At 37.5% G+C, this 26,802-nt stretch overlaps 1 protein-coding gene across 2 annotated transcripts in view; it reads right to left on the bottom strand.

Annotated features, from left to right (window-relative positions):
* Window positions 1–10,249: 10,249 nt before the first annotated feature.
* LOC134798077 (probable beta-hexosaminidase fdl) overlaps window positions 10,250–26,802 on the bottom strand; it is a 165,013-nt gene continuing 148,460 nt past the window's right edge. For both annotated transcript variants that reach the window (XM_063770412.1, XM_063770413.1), the window contains 2 exons: window positions 13,176–13,362; window positions 10,250–12,094 (listed from right to left, as the gene is read on the bottom strand). In XM_063770412.1, the coding sequence (XP_063626482.1) occupies window positions 10,351–12,094; window positions 13,176–13,348 (1,917 nt within the window). In that variant the 5' untranslated portion in view covers window positions 13,349–13,362 and the 3' untranslated portion in view covers window positions 10,250–10,350. The remainder of the gene's footprint in view (window positions 12,095–13,175; window positions 13,363–26,802) is intronic.

Below are 26,802 nucleotides of genomic sequence, written 5' to 3'. Positions count from 1 at the left end.
TAATTTTGTTTTTATGTTTGTGGTGTAATAAAGAATATTTTAGAGTCAGACCAAGAAAAGTCTACAGCAATTTTGATAGCACACGCAGTGCAAGTGTTATTTATATGTCATAATTTCATAGAAGCGACGTTTGAAATAATACTTGCACTGCGTGTTCTATCAAAATCGCTATAGATTTTTCTTGGCCTAACTCTACTTTAAATTACAAAGTAAGGCCTAAATTATAAAATAAGGCCCATCAATGTTTTTTTTTTGTGTTTATTAAACTTGATATTTTGTCTATAGTATTAGCGGACATGGCCTCAAAATTTAAACCCGCTTAAGAATCGGGCCTTATTTCGTGCATTATATACAATACTACCCATTTTTGTGTAGTCATTATTTATACTATAGAAGCATTGTTTGAGTAGCCAATTATTTAAACAGTATTTTTTTAAAGGGCAACGGTGGCAATATTTTAAGGTCTGGATAATAAGATACAGATCTTAATAAGGAAATCAATGTAAGTGAATGTTACCATGACTACCAAACAAACAAATGTGATAGAATTTGCCAGCTGGCATTGTAACATTCAGACAGTTACCTATGTACCTAATCTGAAATATGAATAAATTAGTAATATTTTAAACAGGAAAGTAAACCGAATTTTGGGGTTTTGCTGGACACAATCACAATAGTAATTTGTTTTACAAGAGGGCAAAGTTTATCGCCACCGGTTGATGCATTTGCAGCACCAATGGTAGAAAATGCAAGCTCATCATCAACTGCATAATCGACGTTTGATATGACTATTGAATCCGAGCTTTTTGATCATGAATCATGATAAAACAAAATTTTAGAAGGTCGCAGAATAGTGGATTTAAAATATTTATTTTCTGTGATCTCAAATATCAGGCACGATCATACAAATTGTACATTTGCTGATCTTGCCTTTGTCATTGAAAGACGTAAGGGTTTACACAGAGAATATATATTTAAGTGTAATATGTGCAAAAAAAAGGAAACGATACACTCTGAAGACCCAAAAAGAAAATGTTAGTAAATACTGCTCCTCCCCATGGTTACTTGGTTCCTTATTCAACCTACCTGAAATTAAACGAGTAGGTTAGTAAATTATATCATTTTACATTATAAAGTTAAATGTTTAGGTATCTCAATCACTTACTCACTGGTGGACATGGACGCAAAATTTTTGCCCATCTACTTATACTATCTTATAAAAAATGAAATTTTGAAAGTTAGCACGCTTAAAGTTCGTTTTTTTTGCATTAAGGTAACAGATTTTGACATGTCTTATTAAAAATTACCATTGAAAAATAAGTCATAGCAAATATGTTAGAATTATAAATCATATTAATCATATTAATGAGCAAGAGCACCCTAAACCGGCGAGCGTGTATGAGGAATGTTATGAATGTGAAGGAAGCGAAAGTGGTATGTCAGGATCGTAGCAAGTGGAAATCCGTGGTCTCTGCCTACCCCTCCGGGAAATAGGCGTGATTGTATGTATGTATGTATTAATCATATACTTTTTTATATTCTTTTGCTTTCATAAGTAATATAAACTAATTTTTGAAAGCGTTTTTCAATAATTATTAATAAAAAGACACGTCATGATTGTTTACCTTCTTTCTAATGCTAAAAAATAACGAACTATAATAACCGGGCCTTATTTGGTACAGAACCTTGATTTGATAGGTACATCGGATATTCTGGGCCCCTGAGTTTGTTACGTAAAGGACAAAATGGTGACATGTGGTTAGAGCTGATACTGTTAAACTAGTGGTTCTGTGCGCTAAGTATAAAAAATAAGCTTCAGCGAACTCATTAAGCCTAGAAAAAACCCTACACCCTACTGCCAGTTAAGTCAGTCTGGAGTCTTTGAATCAATTTCCGTAGTAGTACTACTACTACTAAGGTACTAGGAGGTAATAAGGCCTATAGTAGGTATAATAAGGCCTACCTGAAAAATAATGTTCTTACAACAGTGTAACCGTGTTAGTTATTTGAGTAACATATATGTAAAGTGATACAATTAAAAGCTAACAGCAAACCAGTACATAAATTATATCTTATGTACTTCTTATGAATTACACTCTTATAAAGGTTTCGGCTAATTACGCTTAATTACTTGAATAAAGGTAGATGAATTGCGTGCGGTCCAATAGGTAACCACAACTCACGGAGTCCAAAACAATAAGCTGATCAGCAAAGTCAAGTAAACAAAGCCAAGTCACAGTAGTAGAAAGATTATCGAGTTCCGTAAACGTAAGCCGGGTCAAAAAATTCAATCGCAACACAGTAAGTAATAAGTGAACGCCTCGTGGCAGTAACGCACGAAAAATAACATTGCAAATTGTCGGCAATGAGGCGCGCGCGGGTGCAAGCGTACGCATCTGTGTGCGTGCATTACACACACAAATACAGTCTCTCACGCCCCGTCAGAGCGACGGGTATATTCAGCTTGAAATTTCAAAATTGACTTTTAGCTCAGCTCCCGTTTCGTCTTAAGAAGCAAATAATATCTGTGACACAAAACAAAATGTAAGATTAACATCTTAAAACAGTATTCGTAAGCGAAAAAATAATTGACTTTAATATTACTTTAAGTTAGGGCTCAAAATAAAGCCAGCGCTACAGGACTATAGTGCCTTCATGATTTAAAGTAAGGTTTGTATTAATAATTTATACAAGCGAGTATTAACCTTTTGAATGCTTTACATCATAAACAAAAACCGGACAAGTGCGAGTCGGACTCGCCCACCGAGGGTTCCGTACTTTTTAGTATTTGTTGTTATAGCGGCAACAGAAATACATCATCTGTGAAAATTTCAACTGTCTAGCTATCACGGTTCGTGAGATACAGCCTAGTGACAGACGGGCGGACAGTGGAGTCTTAGTAATACGGTCCCGTTTTACCCTTTGGGTACGTAACCCTAAAAACATCACTTACACGCCAAGGTGACGGGCGCAAGCGAGCTGTAAACCTTACTTGAAAGGGTGAAAAGGTTATAAGTCTGACAAAAAAGAGTAGAAATTAAAAACTGGCAATACCGTAGTCCCGTTTTCTTAGATTGATTTGAAAGGGACGACACTACAGTATTGCCACTTTTTAATTGCTACTCTTTTGTATACTATAGCTTCGAGCAACACCGGCTTCCGACACAAAGTACTATAGAGTCTGTGCGGAAAGAGAAGAGTCGTGAAATGTAGGGGAGCCCATACATTCTACGACTCTTCTCTTTCCGCACAGTTACTTTGACAGCGTCCGCCATAACACTTAATATATGCCCATGGCGCTGTGGGCACGACTAGTTACAACCAGACCCCGTTATCAGTGGTGAAATTTTATTGAAATGCAAAGGGTTGGCACTCACTCCCCCACCGTGCGGGTATAATTCCGCAAGCTATTGGGTAAAAGTACGCATGTGGGGTAATTGTTCGCATCAAGAAAATTTCAATGGAATTGTCAATAAAATAATGTTTAACGAATATTTATGAAATTGTCTGATCAATATCCACGTACTAATTTAAGAATTTTAAATAACTACTAATATTTTCCTTAAGATATTGAATAGTGCTTGATTATTGCATCAAAACTTGACTTAAATGAACTATAGAAGTCATAATTGTGTCGCTTAGCTTCAAACTCGGGTAAATCCATTCGACCCTCTCAGCAAATATCTACCCTATTACCTTTTCTTAATACCAAAATCGCATGATCTGACAGATGGATTTACCCGAGTTTGAAGTTAAGCGACTCAATTATACATCAATAATGCGACGTGTGTCAAACTGCTTTCGCTCTGCGCCCGCAGCTCACGTGGTTCCAAAATATTGATCAGATAACTTTATAAATATTCGTTAAACTTTATTTTATTGACAATTCCATTGAATTTTTTTTGATGTGAAAAATTACCCCACATGCGTACTTTTACCCAATAGCTTGCGGAATTTTACCCGCACGGCGGGGGAGTGAGTGCCAACCCTAGCATTTCAGTAAATTTTCACCACTGATAACGGGGTCTGGTTACAACGCCTTTAGGTGTTCTTGGCATGTCATGTCCGTGATATTTTAGATATATTATGATGCGGTTGCAAAAAAAAACTTTCGGTTTTAAAATTTTATTTCATTGAAGTACACCACAAAAATCACTTTAGCACCAAACATTACATACAAATGTACAAAATTGTGCCTGTTCATTGATCACATCCATAAATTAGGTAAATAGATGTAAAATTACGCAAATAACTTCAAAATAAATAACATAATCTCATCTTATTCATTTATAAAAAAAACTATTTGCAAAAATAAATAGGTATGCCCATATGAAATGATTTGTTATTACTACATACCTACAAAATTAATAGGTATAAAAAATAAAATATGGGGCAGTGTATGATTGAAAGGGAATAAAAAAATATCTAGTAATTCTAATAAAACAAAAACTTTAGTCTGGAATTGTCAGTAGAAGAAATACAAATTCTGAATTTCGTGCCTTTTCTACTGACAAAGTTGCTTGCCAGAGTATCTATTTATCATTACTATAAAAGTTGTCTATAGAACATTAAACCAAAGACAAATATAATAACAACACATTTACTTCTCGCCTAGTTTTTAAATGACAGTTAACTTAAATCATAGCAAACAAATGAATACTAAGGCAAACCAAACAAGTGCAGAATTTCAGATATATCTTTACCATGGGTTTTTTCGTACAGAAACAGATTTTCTGATAAATTCAGGTCGGCTCAGGTACGCCCATGAGCGCAAAATATTATTGTAACCAGTAATGCCAATTTTGGTCAGATCATTTTGTTTATGTTTGTGGGTGATTGGCATTAGAGAGCTTGGCGTTAAGCGCGCTTACATATCATTCATTATGTTTTGTAAGTAGCGCCATCTATGGCAATGTGATGAAATGACGACTTTATTTGTCTCTGGTTTACAATAACAAAAATTACACTCAATAATTATACATTAACGCTAAAGTTTGTGCAATACGACTTCAGCTAGCGTAACGTCAAAACAAGTTATAATTTCATAATCCCACAACAGTATATAGGGCTCATGGCTTGACAATACAGTATCCATCCAGGACGTACCTACGCGAGAGCAAGCGCACCAATCAGGAAGCCTTGCCAATATGACAACCGTAATTCGACAAACGCCAAACAAATGACACAAAAAAAAACAGTCACGTGACTATTCCATACCTTATAGTCTAGTATCTTTAGGTATAAAAAAAAGTAAACAAACAATTTGTACATTTTCGGGTAGTTAGAACATTTATTGGTTAACCAACCAAATACAAAACCGCCTGGATCTGTCACAGAACGACCTGACTTTAACCTACATTATTTGATCATGTAATGTTTTCATCTACCCTCAACTGGCTTAAGGAGCAATTTGAGGGTAGATTTTGTTTACTTTTATTTGTATACCTAAAGATACAGAGTATAGTTATTTAATTTTCGATTTTCATCTTGGCCAGACCAGGTCAGTAAGCATCAACAGTAGCGGAAAGCGGATGACACCCGGAGCGGTCAAAAATCTACCATACTTAAATAGATTTTTGGCAGATACTTTTAGTCTGGCATATTGGCGCATTGTTTTATCCATTATTATTCATGCTGACTGTACTAATGTTGCACCGATACCTTACGCCAAGTCAAGGCCCTGAGAATTGAATGGTTGTCTACATTTATTTACCTACTTAATCCTATTCTTAGCTTATTGTGATACGATTTCATTTCATTGTAATTCATTCATTATTTCTATACAGTATAAACGTGGCCATTTGTATGTTAGGCGTGATTTCCTAGTGAGTATATACATTTATTAATATTTTTCATTGTCCTAATAATCATTAGATGTCAAAGAGGATAGGTAGTATAGTAAAAAAAAAACCTCAGTCTATGAAAAGAAGCAATAAGTAGAGACTGTGCGGAAAGAGAAGAGTCGTGGAATGTATGGGCCCAATACATTCCACGACTCTTCTCCTTCCGAACAGACTCTAACTTAAATTACAATAATCGGAGCGTCAACTTTATATGGAAAGATAATAAGGCAATGCGGCCAAATACATAAGTCAGCGGAAAATTCCGTACAACATCCGTACACGAACGGATTATTACTTTTTTTCAATCGTCACTTACAGAGCACCAGATGCTTTTGATTCGAAACTATTATCGATGACGTTGATAATAGTGTACTACTATTGTTTGAAAAAGTTCGGCCGCATTAGCCTCACTTCACAGACCAAAAGTATTACTTGTAAAATGCTTTAACCAAAGCACTATATAAATGGGCCCAGCCAACGGGTTAACTCGGTAACACAATGAAACCAGAAAACAACAGTTTATAGAACGCCAAATACAAATAAAAAACTATTTAGATAACACCATCTAGTGACAGGGCGGGCGTTCTTGTGTTTAATGCTGCTTGTCGTTATGGTTATAAGTATAAAAACTCTATGGTAATATCAAAACCACCATTTTCACGTTTCATAGGTACAACCCTCCCTTTCTCTCTTACTCATTACACAATGCACTTAGAAAGGGATGCATGTTTTCTGTTAGCTAGGTACCATACCTAACGTAAACGATGGGCCACAAGTAAATTAACATGTTCTATTTCACTCAACTACATTCATTATACCGTAATAACAAAACAATATGTGATGTCCCACGGGTAAAGGTACCTTATGGCGGTTGGCGCTTACGCTATTATTAACGCCGCTCCAATATTATTGCGGCGCTACACGACATAAGCGCCAGCCGCCATAAGGTACCTTTTCCGTGGAACGTCACATATACTTACCTAATTAGTAAACATTATGTACACTTACAAATAATAATGAAAGCTTTATTCGTTTTAGAGCAAATTATTATGATATAATGATACCTATAAAGAATATTTTCTACAGTAACTTTTTATTCAGGTGCATAGGGGTAACTTTAAAAAGTGGAGTATTTCTTTTTAATTGCTAATATACAGGGTGTCCCTAGCCATTGGACAAAGCCGAAATGTATATATGCATTAGGGTATTTAGAACCAGTATACAATGTATCATAACAATCGGTGTAGCGGTTACGAAGAAATTAACATATTACGATTTTTTTACTTTGGAGCAACCCGTATGTGTTAGTAGCTCCTGAGGTAATAAATAGTATGAAACCTTCTTCGACCGTTTTGATTATCTTTTTTATTTATGACATTAATAAGATTCTGACTTTTGACAAATGTCATCATTGCCGCACATTTTCAAACAAATTGTCAAAAGCACTGCCAATGATTAATACAGTATGTTTCTTTTTGTTGTCGATTATTGGAAATAACTTTTGTTAGACAATTTATTTTTTTATCTTTTGTTCTAATTAAAAAAATATTACCGTTAGAGCATTTCTGAGAAGTAACCCTACGTGGGATTTCAGGGTTTGTCCAATGGCTAAGGTCACCCTGTATACTAAACCAGAAGCACCTCATACTTTGGTAGGACTTATACACTGCAACGCTTACCAGTGCATCTTGCTTACTGATTTACTACAGTAGACAGTGCCTCTATACTTTAATAGATATTTACAACTTTCAAAATTACCTCGCTTTCGAAGTTACCCCGATGAACCTTGTAGTCAAACTGAGCTAACTCTGCACCGACTGTAAAATGTGGAAATGCGATAATAAACGTCATATTTTCATAGAAATTTGACGCTTCTGGTAACACTAGCACTTTGTCATGGCTAACTCTGTGCAGAGTTAACTTGGACCAGCTCTAGACGTTTTTAAATAATCCAATAATATAAAAGTATTATATAAGTAACTTTTTGTGAACATTCAATAGTTAATTTCAATAAAAAAAACATATCAGCCACAGGAAAATACAAAAAATATAATCTGTGGTTTTTTTTTATCTTAATTAATAGGTGCCAATAGTAAAGCCTAAAATTGTGATTTTTGCTACCATATTTGGCATTTTGTTAAGGGATATCTTTTGACACTTTCGCTACCAAGAATTCGTTAGGGAGGTTTTTTGTTTTTCACAATAAAGACAAAGACACAGCAATACAACTATAGCTGCGTCCCTGTCGTCAGTTACTGAATTAAATAAGGAAGGAGATTCAGTAGGTACACTTTTTTCCTAAATCTATAAAATAAAGAAGCTCTACCTCCCTTAATGAGTTCTCGACGGACAGAATGTCAACATATCTAACAATAAAACTTGGCCACTACTTATAGTTGGGCAAGCAGATCTTGTCAGTAGAAAAAGGCGGCAAATTTGAAAAATATAGGCGCGAAGGGATATCGTCTCATAGAAAACTTGAATTTCGCGCCTTTTTATAGTGACAAGATTTGCTTGACCATCTATATATATCTAGCCACGTCGTCCGCGTATATTTCGAGAAACAAAGTATAGATGGTCAAGCAAATCTTCTCGATATCCCTTCGCGCCCTGTTTGCGCCTACATTTTTCAAATTTGCCGCCTTTTTCTACTGAGATGATCTGCTTGACCAAGTTTAGGTATCTCATACATAATTAAATATAATATTTCCATTCGAGATCTTAAACCAATAAATGACCAACATAAAATAAAGCATTGAATTAAAACACCAATAACCGCAGTTACGCCAAGTAAAAAAAATATTTATGAAATATCCATAATAAATGAGATTTCATTCAAAAAACTTATTTAATCCATTTGATGAATAATATCAATTTTCCAGAATATACCCAACATAAATAAATTCCACGCTTTGAATATGGTTTTAAATTATTAATAACATAATTATTTACTTCAGGTAACACCCATTAAACGCTTCAGTTTATATAAATAGCTACTCTAGTTTTGTACATGGTATAAATTATTAACATAAAAAGGTACCTACCGATAATTTATGTTATTATGAGAACACACAAATATGCAATATTGGCAAATATTTTCTTGTCACCGCAAAATATCCCCCAGTAGTCCACTGCCACTCAACTATGATCCAAATACTCAAATAATTATTATACCTATTAGTAGTTTCGAACCCAGTATCTACAGGTCGCTAGGTAAGGTCTACATCGATTAAGCTAAAATAATCGTCAAATATCGGTTATCATTGTTAGAAATGTATCAGTTTGGATCATAATGAGATCATAATATTTACTCGTACTTATTACTATGATTTCAAAGGAGTAATGAGTACTTAAGGTCCAAAAACTTGAACACATTAGACGTCGACTGTTCCACCCGTGTGACGTAATTGACAATTCTTACACCATCTAATGAGTTGGCAATTTGAATACACATTTTGGCTTATAAGCTTATTTTTGATTGCTTAATAAGATCGCTTTTAAACGTAGCCAGCTGGGACAATTTCGCCCAAAGGTGTAATTACGTCTGAAAAGTGCGGACAGTTGTATCGCTGTTGCACCTATGGATGCAATTTCCCCGACTGATCATACGTTGTAGGCAAAATCAGAAGCTACGGCATCTCTAAGTTTGCCTAGTTAATATTAAGAGCAACACACTTAGGCAGTTCAAACACAAAACAAATCATTTTTTTTTCAGTTTGACGACTCTTCGCCTAGGTATGGATGACGTAAACGTCGTAGTATATTCAAGGAATCAGCTTTAGATACACAAGGAAATTATCGATTACTACCTAAGAAAATCCAAGGCTCCTTTGTTACTTGCCTTTTGTAACTCTAGATATCCTAGAGGCATAGGTAATCTAAATATCCCGGTTTTGGTCGTTCGATGCAAGTTTAGGGATTTGGTTTTCCAAGTTGGTTCTAGACTAGGGCACTAGGCAAACCTAGCATTGCTGGAACATGGAGCTAGCAGAGCTTACAGCATGTAACCTAGCCGTAGGTACAAATATAACATAGACATTAAATTGCCACGGTGTATTTCATTAGAATGTTTTTATTTAACATAAGTTTGCCTCTGGTGTGTATAAAGATTCCATGCCGAGGCAAACTTAGTCAAATTTAAAATATGTACCATTTGTTAAGCGACATTAACGTATCAACTTTTATTAAACACCAATACAAAGATCTAATTTTCAACGATTATTTACCTACCTATTTGATTATGTAACTATATTGCTAAGGTTATCTAGTTATACTACGTTTATTATGTACAAAAAGCGACCTCGCTGAACTCTAACCTGCATATTTCACATTTCATCATATCCAAGACTCCTTGCTTGTATATTAAAACAAAACAAATCATATAAGCCTGATCGTGTCTGAACGGCGTTAAAATTGTAGTCAAACTGTTTGTGGCATCGTTGGATAGATATAACAACGTAATCGAGGCATTGACTAAGATATCGCAATAGTCGCACGTCGGCACTAGCTAGAGACACGCGTGAGGGTTCTGGGTACACCAGCGGGGCCAAAGCGGCGCCGCGTTCACCCCCCGAGCCACCATGCGCGAGCGCTGCGTGTCTAAGCGTAGGTATACATCAGCTTCTGCCCCCGCGCCGCGGTCTGACCACAGTCGCTCAGCGAGCGCCGACGTTCTCGGCCACACTCGCGGGTCTAAGCCGCCTGGTCCCAGTTGCTCAGTCCATTGACACGCTGCCCCGCCCTCTATCCGCCACGGCAGCACCTGCTCGCCGGCACTAGACACCCCTCCTCCTCCGCCCTCCTCCATCCACGGCCGGTGCTCGTACACCTGCTGCCACGAACGGTACGGCCCACAGTGCCCGTCTGAACTGTCTCGCCAAGATCCGAACCCGCAGTCTAAGTACCATGCGTCCACGTGCGATATAACTGAGCGGAACCCTGCATCTAACACCGCACGGGATTCGGGCCATCGCGACGCTCCCCACACTTGCACGCCGATACGCTTCGAGTCTAACCGCTCTAAATAAGGCGAGCGTGTTAGCCGAGAAGACCAAAGCAAGGTCAATTCTGGTGCTTTGCCTTTATTGGCTTTCTCCAGCGCTCGGTAAGCCCGTCGGGTGAACTCAAGCCATAATTCCATTGGATCTGAGTCGTTAAAGTGCTGCGACCAGCAGCGTTCTGACACCTCATCTCCACCAAGATGGAAGATATCGTCTACCCCAGTCAATGAGATAATTTCTGCATAGATCTTCTCTAGTAAAGCATAAACGTGTGGGTTTTTAGGGTTCAGCTGACCGCACGGCGGTTCTCCGCAGTACACGCTCCACGGTTCGGCTTCAACACAGTACGCGAGCTGGCCGAGCCCAGCGCTGGTACCCCAACTCCAGGCACGTCCCACATGCGCTGGGGTGTCTACTTCTAATAAAACTCTTACACCGCGTAGGCGCGCCCGCCGAACTACCGCTAGTATCTCATCAGTGGTATATATCGCTCCTGCACCGTATGCGCCGTGCGCTGCCAGCTGAGGCGCACTCGCAAGTTGGAGTGGGAACGCTTGCGAATCACTAGCGTGCCAATGGAAAGTGTTCAGCTTATTTGCGCCCATAGCATCTATTGTACGAAGCAACTCACTCACAGGGAAAAAGTTTCGGGCAGTGTCTAACAAAAATCCTCTAAATTTAAACCTTGGTGCGTCGTCTATCACAGCTGCTGTCAATATAAGTAGTGATCCAGCGTAAGGATCTGCCCAGACTAGTTGCGAAAGCGTTTCGAAGCCATGTCGTGCGCCGCAGAAAGATTGCGCTGTGATATTAGCCACAAGCTCTTGCCTATCAAAGCCTAAAGAAAGCTTGTAGCTTTCGTCAGTGTCTAATCGAAGACGTGGGTCGCCGGAGCCGTTGACGAATACCCTTACGCGTACAGCGCGAGGTGTACCTACATCGTCTCGACGCGAGCTACTGACGCCTCGCTCAAGATTTCGCATATCCTCCTTTGTTAACGCGAACGCGTCGTTTAGATGATCGGTGACGTCAGGCGATGGGGATGCAATTACATGAAGTGAGAAGGAGTCAGCACGGACAGGAACAGCGCCTGTCGCCAGGCTGACTGGCCCGGTGGGCTGTGGCCACAGTTGCGTCGACGCGCAGAGCATGTTGCATGTTACTAGCGACTGTAGGGTAGTCGTCTCTGATGCCAGCATGCGCTCGCATCGGTCGTTTCTGCAGATCCAACTCCACTGTGGTTCACCGCCTCTGAAAATTTAAAAACAAAAATAAATACCTGCTGAATTAATCCAACTTTAGCAAAGTTTAAATGTATCAGTAAATAGGTTATGTATAATTAGGTATGTAGGTATAGCTTTTACGTGTGTGTTTTTTGTAGTTCACCGCCTCTGAAAATTTAAAAACAGAAATAAAAGGCACAGTAACTACGCCCGAAATATTACCTATTACTATGTAAGAATATATATATATATGTGTATGTGTATGTATATGTGTTCTAGTCGTTGCCTATCTAATTTTGTCTGCAGACCCACTTTCATACTAAAGAATAAAATAGATCATAAACAGTCGCCTGAGTCGCCCACTTTTTCCAATAATATTTTATTAACCAATGGGAGAGGGGCATTCTTTATGCTTCTATTGTTTCTCCTTGACAACCTCGTCAATCACATATTGTAGAATAAAACATGTTAGCTGCGGATGAGTTAACCGGGTATTACTTTTCACCGTTAACACACATGGTGAAATGAAATTCCGCGGTCTCTACTAAGACAGAAAATACATGATAGTTAAGTTAGTTAGTGCTTCTGGGCATTTCCCGCAAATCGACAACCATTGTGCCTATTTTGCGTGAAACGAGGTAGCGCTACTCTAACCACCAGCTCCTCCATGAAGCCTAGCAATGTTTTCAGGTTACTAACAGCATCTTTTAGTGCGCACGGAGTCCCTAGGTAATTATTCCTGTATACTTCTACTTGTTTGAAGTTCTAGGAGAATGTGTTTTGTTGTTTCCTCTTTGTAGTATACGTGCGAAAGAGATGCGTATATGTGTCGTCTCCTGCGCACGAACACGGACTCTGCGCGCGTGCAAGCGCGCAGTCATATATGTTAGATACGGAAGCCGAGTTGCGTGTTATTACGATGTGACAAAGCAAGGAGCCGATATTAATTATTGTGTTGTGGATACAGTGTAAGAGACAAATACTACATTCTTCTTCCATGCACGCTCTGCACATGGGGCTGTCTGTTTTACCCATATTATGTAGGTGTTTGTTTAGTGTGTTATGTGCTGTAATTAATCCTAGTACGTAAAATACATGATAATACTAACGTGTACATAGCATGCAGCGGCCTGTGTGTGTTCTCGTCACTCTGCTGCCGCCAATAGAGCAGGGCAGCGGCGGTGCAGGCGGCGGCAGCGAGGAGCAGCAGCGCGCGCCGCAGCCGCCCCACGCCGGCGAAGTGCCGCCCCACCCCCAGCAGGCTCATCGTGTCCCAAGACATCTTCAGAGCTGCGACTGGAAAGAGACAGAAAACTTTTAGTAGGTATGTATGTATATACGTACAGAGGGAAGCGTAGAGCAGTAATCACGGACAGGGAAGGAAACGAGACTAACCGAAGTGCTTGCTCGGTTTAGGTTCTTTATTTACCTCTCTATCGCTCAAATATGCAAAAGCGAGATGTGAACTCAGCAGTCTTACGATTACCTAAGTGGCACATTTTCTGCGTCGCGTAGTGTAATGTAAACGCCAAAGGCTCAACCTTTATTACTAAAACGGACACCTAAATACTTACTCATACCTTAATTTTTATAAAATTCAAGCCCGTGAACATGTAAGACAAAAAACTAGAACTCAAAATAAATCGAAAAAATACTATTATTTATTTTTTAAATTTTGTTTCAAAATACATAGTTTCCATAAGGAACATATTTAATTCCATTCATGAATGTAAATAATTCATTAACTCATCCCACTCCCGATTCGGTCGATCAACTAAATCCAAGCCTAAATGGAATGTCAACTCCGAAATTGGCATCGTTACTCACTCACGCTCTATTTGTTTGCTAACCGAAACAAAAGCATTCGAGTTACACCACTGTCCAATCGGGAAAACAATATAGATGGATCAGGCGGAATCTAATTTTAAATCACTAATACGATCAAACATAGTACAGACAGCATAAAAAGTTAACGTATCAGACTATGCGTCAAAAGTATCTAATACCATTCTCTAAAAGCTTAACAAAAAAAGACATGTCTGTTTGACTGTATATACAGGTTGGAACATTTCTAGAGACTGAGCTGAAAGGATAGTGTTATCTAAGTGATCTACAATCGAGTTATTACAATCGTAAAGCTGGATTTAAAAGTAAAACAAAATCATTAAAATGAAATATTTTTACATCAGTTATTGTAGGGTAAATAACTGATGTAAAAATATTTACTGAATATGAATATGAGAGGTAAAGTTATTTACATTTTCAATTGACACATGTCATGTCATTCATAACTACGATCTACTTGCTAGGGTTGAAACATACAGATTTTCGCACAAATGTTTAACAAACTGTATCTCAAAAACGGTTACAAATAACGTGATTAATAAGTGAAAAATAAAGTAGGTACGTAGTCTGAATAATTCCCAATTTACGTAAAAGTCCTCCGTTCTGTTCCAGCCGATACTATGACCTATTTTATACCTCTATTCTTAATCCGTCAATCACACATGACTTGTAGACCAATTCCATAACGTCTAGCCCAAAAATAACCTGTAAGGTAGACTAACAGAGATAGAACAAATATGTTAGGAATAGGTTAAACAACTGTCTATTCGAATCTTGGCTGGTGTGGCGTGTTCATTCAGTTTTTAATTTCAATGTATTTTTGGCCCACAAATGATGATAGGAGCTGGAAATAACAGAACAAATCAGAGAATCACAGTAAATAGTTTTTATAATTCAATTCAATTATTATTTATTCACAAGAACATATGGAACATGGGATGTTACAAAAAGAACTACTACAAAATAAATTCACAAAAGGCAATCTATCAATAAATTTTATCAAATGGTATGGTATTTTGAAGTAGAATTCATCTTTTTGGTCTCCGCACTCCGCACAGGTCCAGTTATAGTTCGAGTGTATTATAGGTCTATGAATACTATTTGTAGGTATACTTATGTAGCAAAACTTGATAAATCATAAGTAATTTCAGTATTATTTGTAAAAGCGTCTGTAAACATCATTTGGTAGCCTTTATTATATTATTATCCCTCTTGACTAAAGGAAACTAATCTTATACAGATAGATACAACAAAGAGTTAGGTACATAAGTAATAAAATACCATGTATGCGTGCGTACATACGCCATAAAAAGATATGCGTTAAAAGAGATGCACGATGCATTTAGATAATTGTTTTATAAGTGCACTGCCACGTTAAAGTACGCTTACATGTTTTTGAGTAAAGACATGTCTAGGGCTTGCAAAATAAAAGTACCTACCTAAGTTTAATTTTACTCAAGACAAAGCATATGAACGAAATGTGACCCTGACGAATTTTGCTTTATTCTCACCGAAAAATAAAGTCTCTCTTTACCTACACCTAATATCAGTTTGTTTTTACTCTATACCGGGCATCGGCAATCTATTTGTAAAGTGAGACGGGCTAAAAGCTAGCTTTTAGGTCACTTCGTCTTCGCTTTATTACTCCGCCACTGAAAGCGTTTGGGACCTTTTAATTTTATTTCCGAACTTGGGAATTGATTGCAATGCTCGTTAGGTAATTTGTTTGTTTTTTCGCTAGTCAGCTGCACCCATATCTTTCTTTGCAGGAAAACTGTCTTGAGCTCTTCACAGCATTATTTTGTCGTTGCATTTGCATATATTTGGATATTATGTATATGTAGACATTTGGAAGATGTGATACAATATTATAATTACGCCAACACATGTAAATTAAATGCCCTTTTTCTGGAACTAAATTATTTGTTTGGTCGTTTTTTGAGCTGGTAAAACATTCGCCACTTATAAAATCCTTACATTTATAATTTTTTTAAAGCTTGTTTACGTTCTTAGGCTTATTGAAATATACCTGCTTACTTTAACACAATGTTTAGAACAGACTACAGTAGAAAGCGCTTCATACGATTTCCCGCGTAACATGACATTTTACTTTTACATTTGTCCTTGCGTTTTGTTTTCATACATTTTTTATTCCAGTTGATACGCTTTCCTACTTGAGACCCGTCATTTAGGTACCCTTAATTATCCTTCCCTTTGACCACCCTAGATTATTAAATCACTTATTTCGCTGCTTCTAAAGTAGGAAAGCAAGCGCATACTACACTCCGAACCAAACTACTGTGTCTTGTGTGGTAAATACGCGAAAGAAGCTGAATCTTTTATCAGTTCGGTCTCGCGATGAGGCAGACATAGCTTTCATTAAGACCGCCAATTTATTCAGATGTCGCGCTTATGAAAAATTATCGCGTGCTTATTACACGTTGTGCTTAGAATGATGGAGAAGTCCTGCTAAATCTTGATGAGTAATACGCTTGGGGCTTATTAGGTGTTATAACTGCAACAAGACAGAAATGAGACCAGATTTTGACAATTATATAGCCCTCGAATATTAAAAACACAGAAAAAATTGTACAGCCGAAGCCAAAAATTGCTGGATATTTTTTTGATGTCACTGCAGGAAAGAATTAAGGCGACTTTTTGGAATAAAGGTTTAGATTTGAAGAACCGATTAATTTGACTTAAAGTAAGTTTCATTCCGTTACAACGGCAACGCTGTAAAAATTGTGTAGCTTATAGGTACGATGACAGGCTAATAGATAGATAGAATTAAGATAAATGAGATTGTAAACGATCTTCGGTCAAAATCATGAAATGACGTTATGGTAAAACAAATAAAACTGCTAGTGCACTAGTAGTGCACACACCACAAAACGTCTTACATATTTTAACCAGAAATAAATGATTCTATTTCATATTGAAGAATATCCCAAGGAATCATAACGACTTCTTTCAATCAGTACAGACAGCTAACAAGCAACATAAAATTCTCACATGCATAATGCATTTCCTTTACGCGACTTCTATTAAATCTTGGCAAGCATTAATACGACGGATCCATATTCAGCAGCAAGATACCGTTCCGTAAGTTCCGTTCAACCTTTGCAATTGGTTTAAGTGGGTTCGCGACTGCGAACTTGCATATTTGATCGTCGACCCTCCAACTCCAATGCACTCGACAAATTTAAACCGGTATTAAACAAACTAAAATATACTTTACTGCTTTAGGCATAGGACGGCGCGAGTGCAAACGATATCCCGGCTAAGGGCCGGCACGATCTGAATAATGGGAATATAATATGACCATTATGCGGTTTAAAAGGATAATTTTCCGTACGTAGTGCTATTGAATTTGATTACTGGGAGTCTTGACTGCAGACAGACGCTTGCCCGACAGTTTTACAACTCAGGTCAGAAAGATAGAGACAAATATAATTTTCAATTTGTCTGGGTACTATTTATGACTTTAATGTAAAGGCAAAGGACAAAACGTCGTAAAGGACCCTGCGTAAATATCAAAACGTAACAAAAATGAATAGTGAGTAGTTTGGTCTTCCAAAACGCACTGGGCCAGCGTTGGCAGCGTAAGTATCAATTTTATACTTAGATTATCTATTCTATCCTTTGAGTATTTAGTAACTGGAGGCGGCATGGCTGTCATTTTCTGTACAAAACAGTCTGCCGATTTTTGCGGGGGAGGGGCACCTCAAATATAATGGCTATTTGTACGTAACGTACAAATAGCCATGCTAGATAAATGTCACTCCATACAAAAGTTTGCACAATTGTGCAAGGTTTTCGGCAGAGGGGTAAGCTCTTAAAGGCGACTCCGGTTATTAAATGCTTTAAGATTCTATCCTCGTGAATATGAATATGAGAGGTGACCAACAGTATAGGCACGTGTATGAAGAATGTCCAAATAGTTAATTAATTCTCCATGCTTAATAAGTATGTATGTTAGGTATGCTTTTTAAGACCGTACAATACAACAAAGGCAAAAATATTGAAAGGTATAACAAAGAAGTTTATACCCTATTCTTGAATACTTGGCTGGGCTGGAAAGTTAGCAGGGCCCTATAAAGTATGCACAGCTGGCAAGTTCCCAGCCGGTGACGCGATGGTGCAATATTTATGCGGCATCGTATAGGTAAGTGGGCGATTCTATGAGCTACTTAAACTAATAACGGATTCAATTAAATAAGTTTTTTGTCAAATAGTTAATTTTTGATACAAACTTTTATCGCCGACTGTACTTTTCTTTCCACAGTCAACTAATACTTATTACTTCAGCTTGTATTTCACTTTTTGTATTTTTTTTTACTTTATGGTGCAATAAAGGATATTTACTTACTACTTACACCTTACATCGATACACTTTTAACAACCCCAAACACATTAAATAGGTTGCGTTGTTTTATCACCTGTGATCGTACATCTTCCAGCATTTTTGGTGCAGCAGAGTGGTGTTAACGGAATTGGTATAGATAATTTCAACTGAAACGGTAAATTAAGGTTAATATTAACGTAATTAACGCTAATTAATCATTAGGGTTGAAATTATTTATACCAATTCCGTTAACACCACTCCGCTGTACCAAAAATGCTGGAAAATGTACGATCACTGGTTATCACAGAGTTCTTATGGCCATCTCCTGTGTCCATCATCAGATCAGCTCGATGGTATCATAATATAGCATTGTATGTGAAGTTTCAGCTCAATGGAATAATGGATATTCGATGGATTGCATTATGTGGCGACGTATATTAGCGATTGCGTTGAAATACCTATATGCTATCACAATTAGTAGTTTTCCCTCTGTAAGTAGGTAACAAATATACCTACTACTCAAATAATGCTAGTGATGTGGTCACGCTTAAAGAAAATTGACATATTTGCCGTGCCGATATCGTAGCAACATGTTGTTTCCCGCCAATGTTTGTCCAACATTAAGTATGGAAGACCATTAGTCGTCGACTGTTGTAAGAATGGCCCTCGCGGTTTCTGTGGGTAAGGTATGTGTGACATGATCGATAGACTATCATTTATTTACTGTTTAAGACGATGTTGAGGAGGGACGGAGTTTAAGTGTTAATTCGTGGCCCTATGTGCTCACAAGGTCGTTAAATAAAACAAATAAAGTGAAAATTATAATCGTTTTTAAATTGCGATACAACGAAATCGAGACTAACATACTTCTATAGAATGTTTATTACTATTAGAAGTATTAGAACAAATTATTATTTTTTCAGCAAATATTTTAATTTATTTTTATTTCAAGTAGTAACACTACTATACATATAAATTATAAACTGAAATAAATATCATATACTAAGAAAAAGTGACCAAGGCCTCCAGTGCCCCAGGCTGGAATTGAACCAGCGTCCTCTGCTAATAACGCGGCAGGTGCCATGTGCCATTCGGCCACCGGGCCACAGCGGCGGACGCGTTCTTAATAAGAGCGAAGAATGAAAAGTTTATAACGAACAATAACACATTCTCAATAACAAGCAAAACGAAAAAAACAGAACAACTAGGTCCGGAGCCGAACGCACCTTTGACGGGTTCGTGTAGGTATATAGTTTGGACGCTTAGCACCGGTGGGGCTAAGAACACGGACGCACGGGTTGGCGTGTAGCATGGATATCGGGAGCCCAAGTCATAACGATAACAACGTCGTATTCCATCACAGATGTAGGTAGAGTTAGACCAAGAAAAGTCTGCAAAGATTTTGATAGCAGTGCAAGTGTCATTTATACGTCATAATTTCATAGAAGTTTGGCGTTTAAAATAACACTTGCACTGCTTATGCTATCAAAATCGTTGCAGACTTTTCTTGGTCTACGGGTAACTCTATGCAAGTTTCCCTACGATATTTTTTTTCACCAAGCAACTGGTAAATATAAAATGAACGAGGAGACAACGAGTATTGTAAAATTTAAACTTTCGTGAGACGGTGTTGACCTAGATGAATATGAATTGCATTCTGCAGTGGGTTTGTTAAGATGCAACATGGCTATGTATTCATTATTAATATTTGAATAGAATTTGACAATAGGATAGGATATTTCTATTGAAATTGTTATCAAAGATATTATTATTAAGTAGGCTAGGTAAGACGAGAAGACGATATCTCAACATTACTTTCAGCGCTACAGGTCGCTAAAAACGCCGCTAGGTGGCATTAAAAATGTATGACAAGTACCGAAGAACTTCAGTTCATCGGTCTGAAACTTAAATTAGACTGCTACTGTTAAGTTTCATTAATACGTTTTCAGTTCCCCATGTTGAACTAAGTATAAAGTAGTTTGAATACTTGAAGGAAAACTGAAATAGGTAAAATAACCCCTTGATAAGTGTACAACAGGGCTCGGAACCCTTTTTTTTTAACCCGAAATAGCCCAATATTTATAATTATTTTATGCTCTTTACGTAAAACTGAATCATGTATTTAAGTAACAACTTCGTATTATTAGATTGTCCGATCAAAAAAAAAAGAACGAAAAAGAACGTAATAATACCGGTATTTTTTGTATGAAATGAAAACCGGTGCCGACCCTTGAGGTACACTATGTCATAATAAATATTTCTTTACTTCTCGCGCCTTTACCTACGCAAATATAATGGACTCACTGTGCTAAATATCTCTATCTATATTAAAATCAGATTACTGTTTCGCTCTGTTGCCTTTATCTGAATCTCATCACATTTGCCGTAAGTAATCACACTTACACGGGTGTTTACGAAGACAGCACCAGATATAATAAAGAGGATTTAGTTTTGCATTTACAAATATGTACAGTATAAATCCTTATCCTATATAATTTAATACGTAGTGTCTTCCTGAGAGTATTTAGAATTTTCATGTTCTTAGGATGTTGTTTATTAAACCTTACTGGTTTTGATTTAGGTAATTCTGGAGACAACAAAACTCGATTCAATTCTAAAACAATAGGTACATATTTAAGTGAGAATTGCATCTGAAGGTGCCTGCCCCCGTTCGTAATTGAAACCTATATTAATGCAATCAAGGTATATAAAAGGTTGATATATAGTTGGTCAAACCAATTTGTCAGTCAGTAACAACCAGGAAAACTATACTCATCCTTTTCTTTTGGGTGTTAGTATTAGTGTAAGACAAAGATAGTATGATTCTCTCTGTCTATGATTGAAATGAGACAGTCCTTTGACAAACTATAGCTACGTAGGTACAACGTCACACTGCATTACGTGTTTGCGAATGTTCAATCATACTTCTCACGTTTTTAGATCTGTCTATAATATTAATAATATACTAGCTTTTTTACACACACACAAACACGAAAGAAATTTCAAGTTTCCTTTAGTAAAGGTGAAGTATTTCGAGTCAATTATTTCACTCAAGTTTTCGGCACCCGACAGTTCTGGTTTGTTATAAGTTTTTCTTTGCCGTGAGAAGTTAGTTTAAGTTACTTTGATTCCCTTATATGTTGAACACGAAAAGTCGCTCTGAGATGAAAAAGCTGACGGTACCATACATTAAATATAAATAAGTACCTACGTGATGTGGTTATTCGAGAACTATTCGAAATAATCGATATGTAAATCAATAACTACGAGTAAAATCATCGCATGGTAATTGTCTGTTCAATGGAACCTCCACCTTGAGACGTTTCTTCATTATATTGGTCTGGAATAGGGAATGCAAACCGGTTCAAAATTGTATGGAAAAACTGGTTAGTAACCGGTTACTAACCGAAATTTCATACAAATAAAAACCGGTTTGCATTCCCTAGTATGGAAGTAAGTAAGAATACCTATATACCTAAATGTCTATCGAATGACACATTTAGTTGCCGCTCGTTATACAATATTTAAGTAGTACGTTTGAAGACTTAGAAGAACTATGGCTTCGGTCAATTTACGCAAAGCCGTATTATAATTAGTTTATTAACCTTAAGTAAGTAAGTAAGGAAAGGAGGGCTTTATAAATATTACTTATCCAATACTTACGGAATGGGAATGCACTTCTGGTGTTTAATAGGCAATCTTGTACATTGTTGATCTGTGAGATTTAGACGGTGCGAGAAATGCGAGTTTCATTACATTGCGGTATTTGATTGGTCGGCTGAATTGGATGTAACCAATAGTCCTCAATGTAACTAAAATCGCATACGAGTTCGCGCGCCGTCTAAATCAGCCCTAGTGTCGCGACTTGGCAGGCACTGTCAGAAATGCTATATTAGTTTACAGTGAGGCTTCCCCCAGAGGCCAGTCATGGCACCTTCCAATGTATTCAGAGTCAACGGGCTTTAATTGCGTGTCTCAGGTTCAAAGGGCGTTGAACTGTTGTATCTTCTGTACCTGTTATATTCTCCAACGCAACACCCACAACTGAAAGCATTGTTCATCAAAAAAACTGACTATCAATCAGTATATAACTCGACATAATAATAGGTCTCTGTCTAATCTGTAGAAATATTTTAACCCAAGATTTATATATTATTACCAACACCATTCGCTTGTCCTTTTCCCATTCACTTGGCGTCGGCGCAGCATGGCTTGTTCTTCCATACGTCTCTGTCGCCCGTCATCTCATCCTCCAGATGTGTTCGACTCAAATCATCTCTCACACAGTACCTACCGTCACCTCACCTCCTCTTCGGTCGGTCGTCACCTTTTCTTCGGTTTTCCTTTCCTCTTACTTCCCTCCACATTCTTTCATAATACCTATATTTATCGTCACATGACTGTCGTCCCTCTGAATTTATATTACCATACCTATTGCTACATGCCGTCTACATAATTAAAAACTGACTATTTACTACAATAAAAAATAAGCAGGTAAGGCGTGAAGAAGCGCAGGACCGAGAAAAGTGGCGGTGTCTAGTGTCGGAGGCCTAGTCTCATTTTGGCTCACTGAGCCAACGGAGTAATGTAAGTAAGTAGACGCACCTCACTAGAATTAGAAGAATTTGCGCTTCTTATAGCCTCGTAAGGCCTAAGGTCCGTACTCTTCAAGTCGATGAAATTTAAACCATATTCAATAGTAATCAATAGGAACAGAATCGCTTTTGCATTGTTTCGCTCAATTTTCAAACAGCGCAAAATCAACTCTATTTTCTAGACTATAGGCACCCAAATCTTAACCACTATTTTCGGACATTCAAATTATGCAAATCACTCTTTCATCAGCCTCCATACGATTACCACACCACTTTTACATTTAACCGTTTAGTCAAGGAACCCTTGTAAAACCAGTACCTATTGAAATTATAATAGTTTACTTCAAATCGAAGATTTTTATTTGAGTCGTCGAGATCCTGACCTGCACGGCGGCTACAAGGTTAAAATTTGACCTTGGGCCTTAGGAGGATAGAGTAGTTTCATACACCCTTCGGGTACGGAACCCTAAAAATAGACGAAGTAACGTAGCAAGAAAAAGGTGACCCGGTTAACTGGGTGACTTTAAATGGTAACTTATTCACATTTAACTCTAAACTTTTACAGTACTTTCGTTCCGCAGCCAAGAATCGATATTGCTGCGAAGTCGGAAACTATGTCAAAAAAGACGTCACATTTTAATTAACACAGATTATCCAAGATGGACGTAAGTGCCTTTTTATGAAAGGTTTTACAGACGCATTAAGTAGCATTTCGTATTCACATGGACTAAATGGTACGTTAGCCTGAATTTTTAATCTAAAATAGACCTTATATTGTTGATACAAGCTTTACGCGTAGTCACTTATGTGTACGACTCACATCAAGCGCTCGGAGCCGTGGCACTTCATACTGAACTCAAAGTAATTTGAACTTTAAATACAATAGTTGCATTACATTTTTAAATGGCAACGCTGCACGGCGGCGTGTGACGCGCCTTGGGGGCTACTGCAAACATCGAAATTCGATAGAGATGAACATATACTATCTTCTTAAATTGATTTTTGCTGTACCCGTTCTGCTATACTATTGTAAATATAGAGCGATTCTAGTAATACGTAGTAATTGTTTTGGACATAGGACCTTTAGTTAAGGTGGTGCCCACCAGTGGGCCACGTGGCCCAACCAGTGTGACTGCCTATACATTTATTATTCAGAGCCATCGATCACTTTAATAGTTAGCCACATGTTGTGTTCTTTTGCTTTGTGTCATGGATACGCTGTTCTAATGGTTTCTAAATTGAGAATATACACAAACAAGCTATACTATACCAACCACATTTGATAATAAGAAAGACAATAAATATGGATTAATGTTGGATAAATACCATCAACCAAGAAAATACCATCCAATAATCTATTAGTTAGGTAACGTGTATTATATTACTAAAATGTAATCGTAGTTTTAAAGATTACTTCTATGAGACAACCGCAACTGTCAGGCCAATTCGAGTTTTATTTATTAGGTTTCATTCCAATATAATGATACTGTTATTTTAAACTGAATATCGGAATGAGATCTAATAACTAAAATTCGAAGTGGCCTGTAAGATTGTCCCGTAAAATTTATTATTTATTTATTTATAACATGGTCCCACATTTAACCATTGATTTTAACAATTTATGTAGTGGTCGCTCCTAGTCGTTCTTTAAGCTAAACGGACCGCGATTTAAAATAAATAGTAGTAAGTACGTAATAGCATCTTATACACTTGTCCATAGGTGGAGGTGCTGTCAAAAACCTTTTAACACGTAATACACTGCACAAAATCAACTTAGAAACTGACACAACGTAGTATCTACCAGGGATGTTGCTATTATCCGCATCCGCATCCGCAACCGCGGAACTTCCGCATTATTTTCAAAATCCGCATCCGCATAAAATCGATGCAGAGCTTAATGCGGATGCGGATGTCGTACAAGTCGGTACAGGAACGTTTTAGCAGCGGCGTAAGTGCTAGGTAATTTCGTCATTACATAACGAAATCGTCTAGATCCAGAATAGTCGGCCATGTTTCTGTTTATTAAATATAACGCACCTATATTCTTACTCAAATACTAAACGTTTCTTTTTTTTTAATAAAAACTACTAAAATGTAATATTTGACGTTTTTTAAGTAGCTAATCTTGACATCCGCATCCGCATCTGCGGATGTCATAAAATCTGCATCTGCAACATCCCTGGTATCTACTCTGCTGACCAATCGGTAAATGTATTTCACACCTCAATTCACGCTGAGCTGTAAACATGTCCACGTCTGACAAATGGTACGATATTCGTATTTTTGGAAAATGTGAACATAGGTACATTAATCAATCCGCTATTAAATTAACCGTTTAGCGCGAATGATGCTTTTGCGCGTCAAACTTCTACAGACAAATTAAGTCACACAGCGAAATATACTGCGGAAATAAAAGAGTTGTGGAATATATGGGAACCAATGTGCCAATAATTCTACGACTCTTCTCTTTCCGTACAGACTCTAACAGTGAATATAGGTACTTTTTTTGCAGTAGCAGCAGGCGTATGCTTTTAATTTTCCTAGTCTTGCCAGATGGTAAAAGTGCATGACGGATTTATAAAGAATTTTATTTAATTTCGGTCAGGCGTGGCTCATTCCGCGATTTCGTCGCGTCGCTACAAGTACATGCGGCCCACACCAATTTTGGTGTCTAGCCATGGTAGTTGCCTAAGTTGCCGCGCACCGCTACGGAACGCTACCACCTTGCAGTCATATCTGTTGTTGTCTGTAGACGCGTTTTGTTAGAGAGTGAACCTTCTGTACCTAGTACTATTATATTTATTCTGTGATTCGGTTTAGAAACTACTTGCTTGCAAGCTACCTATGAGGCTGGTAAATTGTAACGATTCGACGAAGCTTACAACGGCCTAAAACCCTTGCTCTAAACAAGAGAATATAGCATGGTGGTTCAATTTAACTTAGTTTAACGAGGGGACCCGCCACGCAATCAAAAGGTCGCGTCCGAGCAAGAAAAACAAGGCACTTAAGCCTTTTATTAAAAGTGAAGGGAACTGTCATAAACCGCTGGACGACATAATGTGACGAGGTTAAACAATTATTTTCACTTCTCATGCTCGTAAAGTTCGACTTTAAGTCGTGCGTAGACGACATAAACTTGCTTATTATGTTCTAGAGCATAAAGTAAAATCTACTATTACGACCCTTACAGACTTAAAATTAAAGTCCAAAATCTGCCATACAAGCTGCCAGCCCTGCCGGCGCTCCCGACTGGCCGAGTACAATTTTCGTTAATCTTGAATAAAAATACGGTAAAATAACCTACAATATTGGATATTTTTGTATGTATATTTTACTCACAATTGAAGTGAAAAGAAGAGTGTATAACTCAGGCATAAATGTCCATCTTTATCCGAGGCAATGTATTGGTCCGAGCCCAGCGAGGACCAATATAGTCGAGGATAAAAATGGATCGCTTTATGCCCTTGTTGTAGAATCTACTATTTAGTTACTGAGACTAGCTACATCCACTGTATTAAAAATCCAAAAGGCTTACTTAAGCTTACGGAGCTTATTGAACTCAAATTAGCAAAACTTGGATGGATGTTTGTCTTATATTATTTAGGAAGTTTCTTTAAGGATGACTCACGCTAGAATGGTTCGGGTCCGGGTCGAGGTGTCCGACACGTTTTCTATGATGGGTGATCGGTGATCACGGATGCTTTCTATAGAAAACAAAGTGTCGGACGTCTCGACCAGGGCTCGGAACCGTTTTTTTTAGAAAACCCGAAATAGCCCAATATTTTTAATTATTTTATGCTCTATACGTTTGACTGAATCATGTATTTAGGTAACAACTTCGTATTATTAAATTTTTCCATTCAAAATTAAATAATAAACTAAAGAACGAAAAAGAACGTAATAATACCGGTATTTTTTGTATGAAGAAAAAACCGGTTGCGAGCCTCGGTC

This window comes from Cydia splendana, chromosome 16 (genome assembly GCF_910591565.1).
Source record: "Cydia splendana chromosome 16, ilCydSple1.2, whole genome shotgun sequence".
NCBI lineage: Eukaryota > Metazoa > Arthropoda > Insecta > Lepidoptera > Tortricidae > Cydia > Cydia splendana.
Note: the sequence above shows the minus strand (reverse complement) of the source record. Positions and strands in the feature narration are given on the sequence as shown.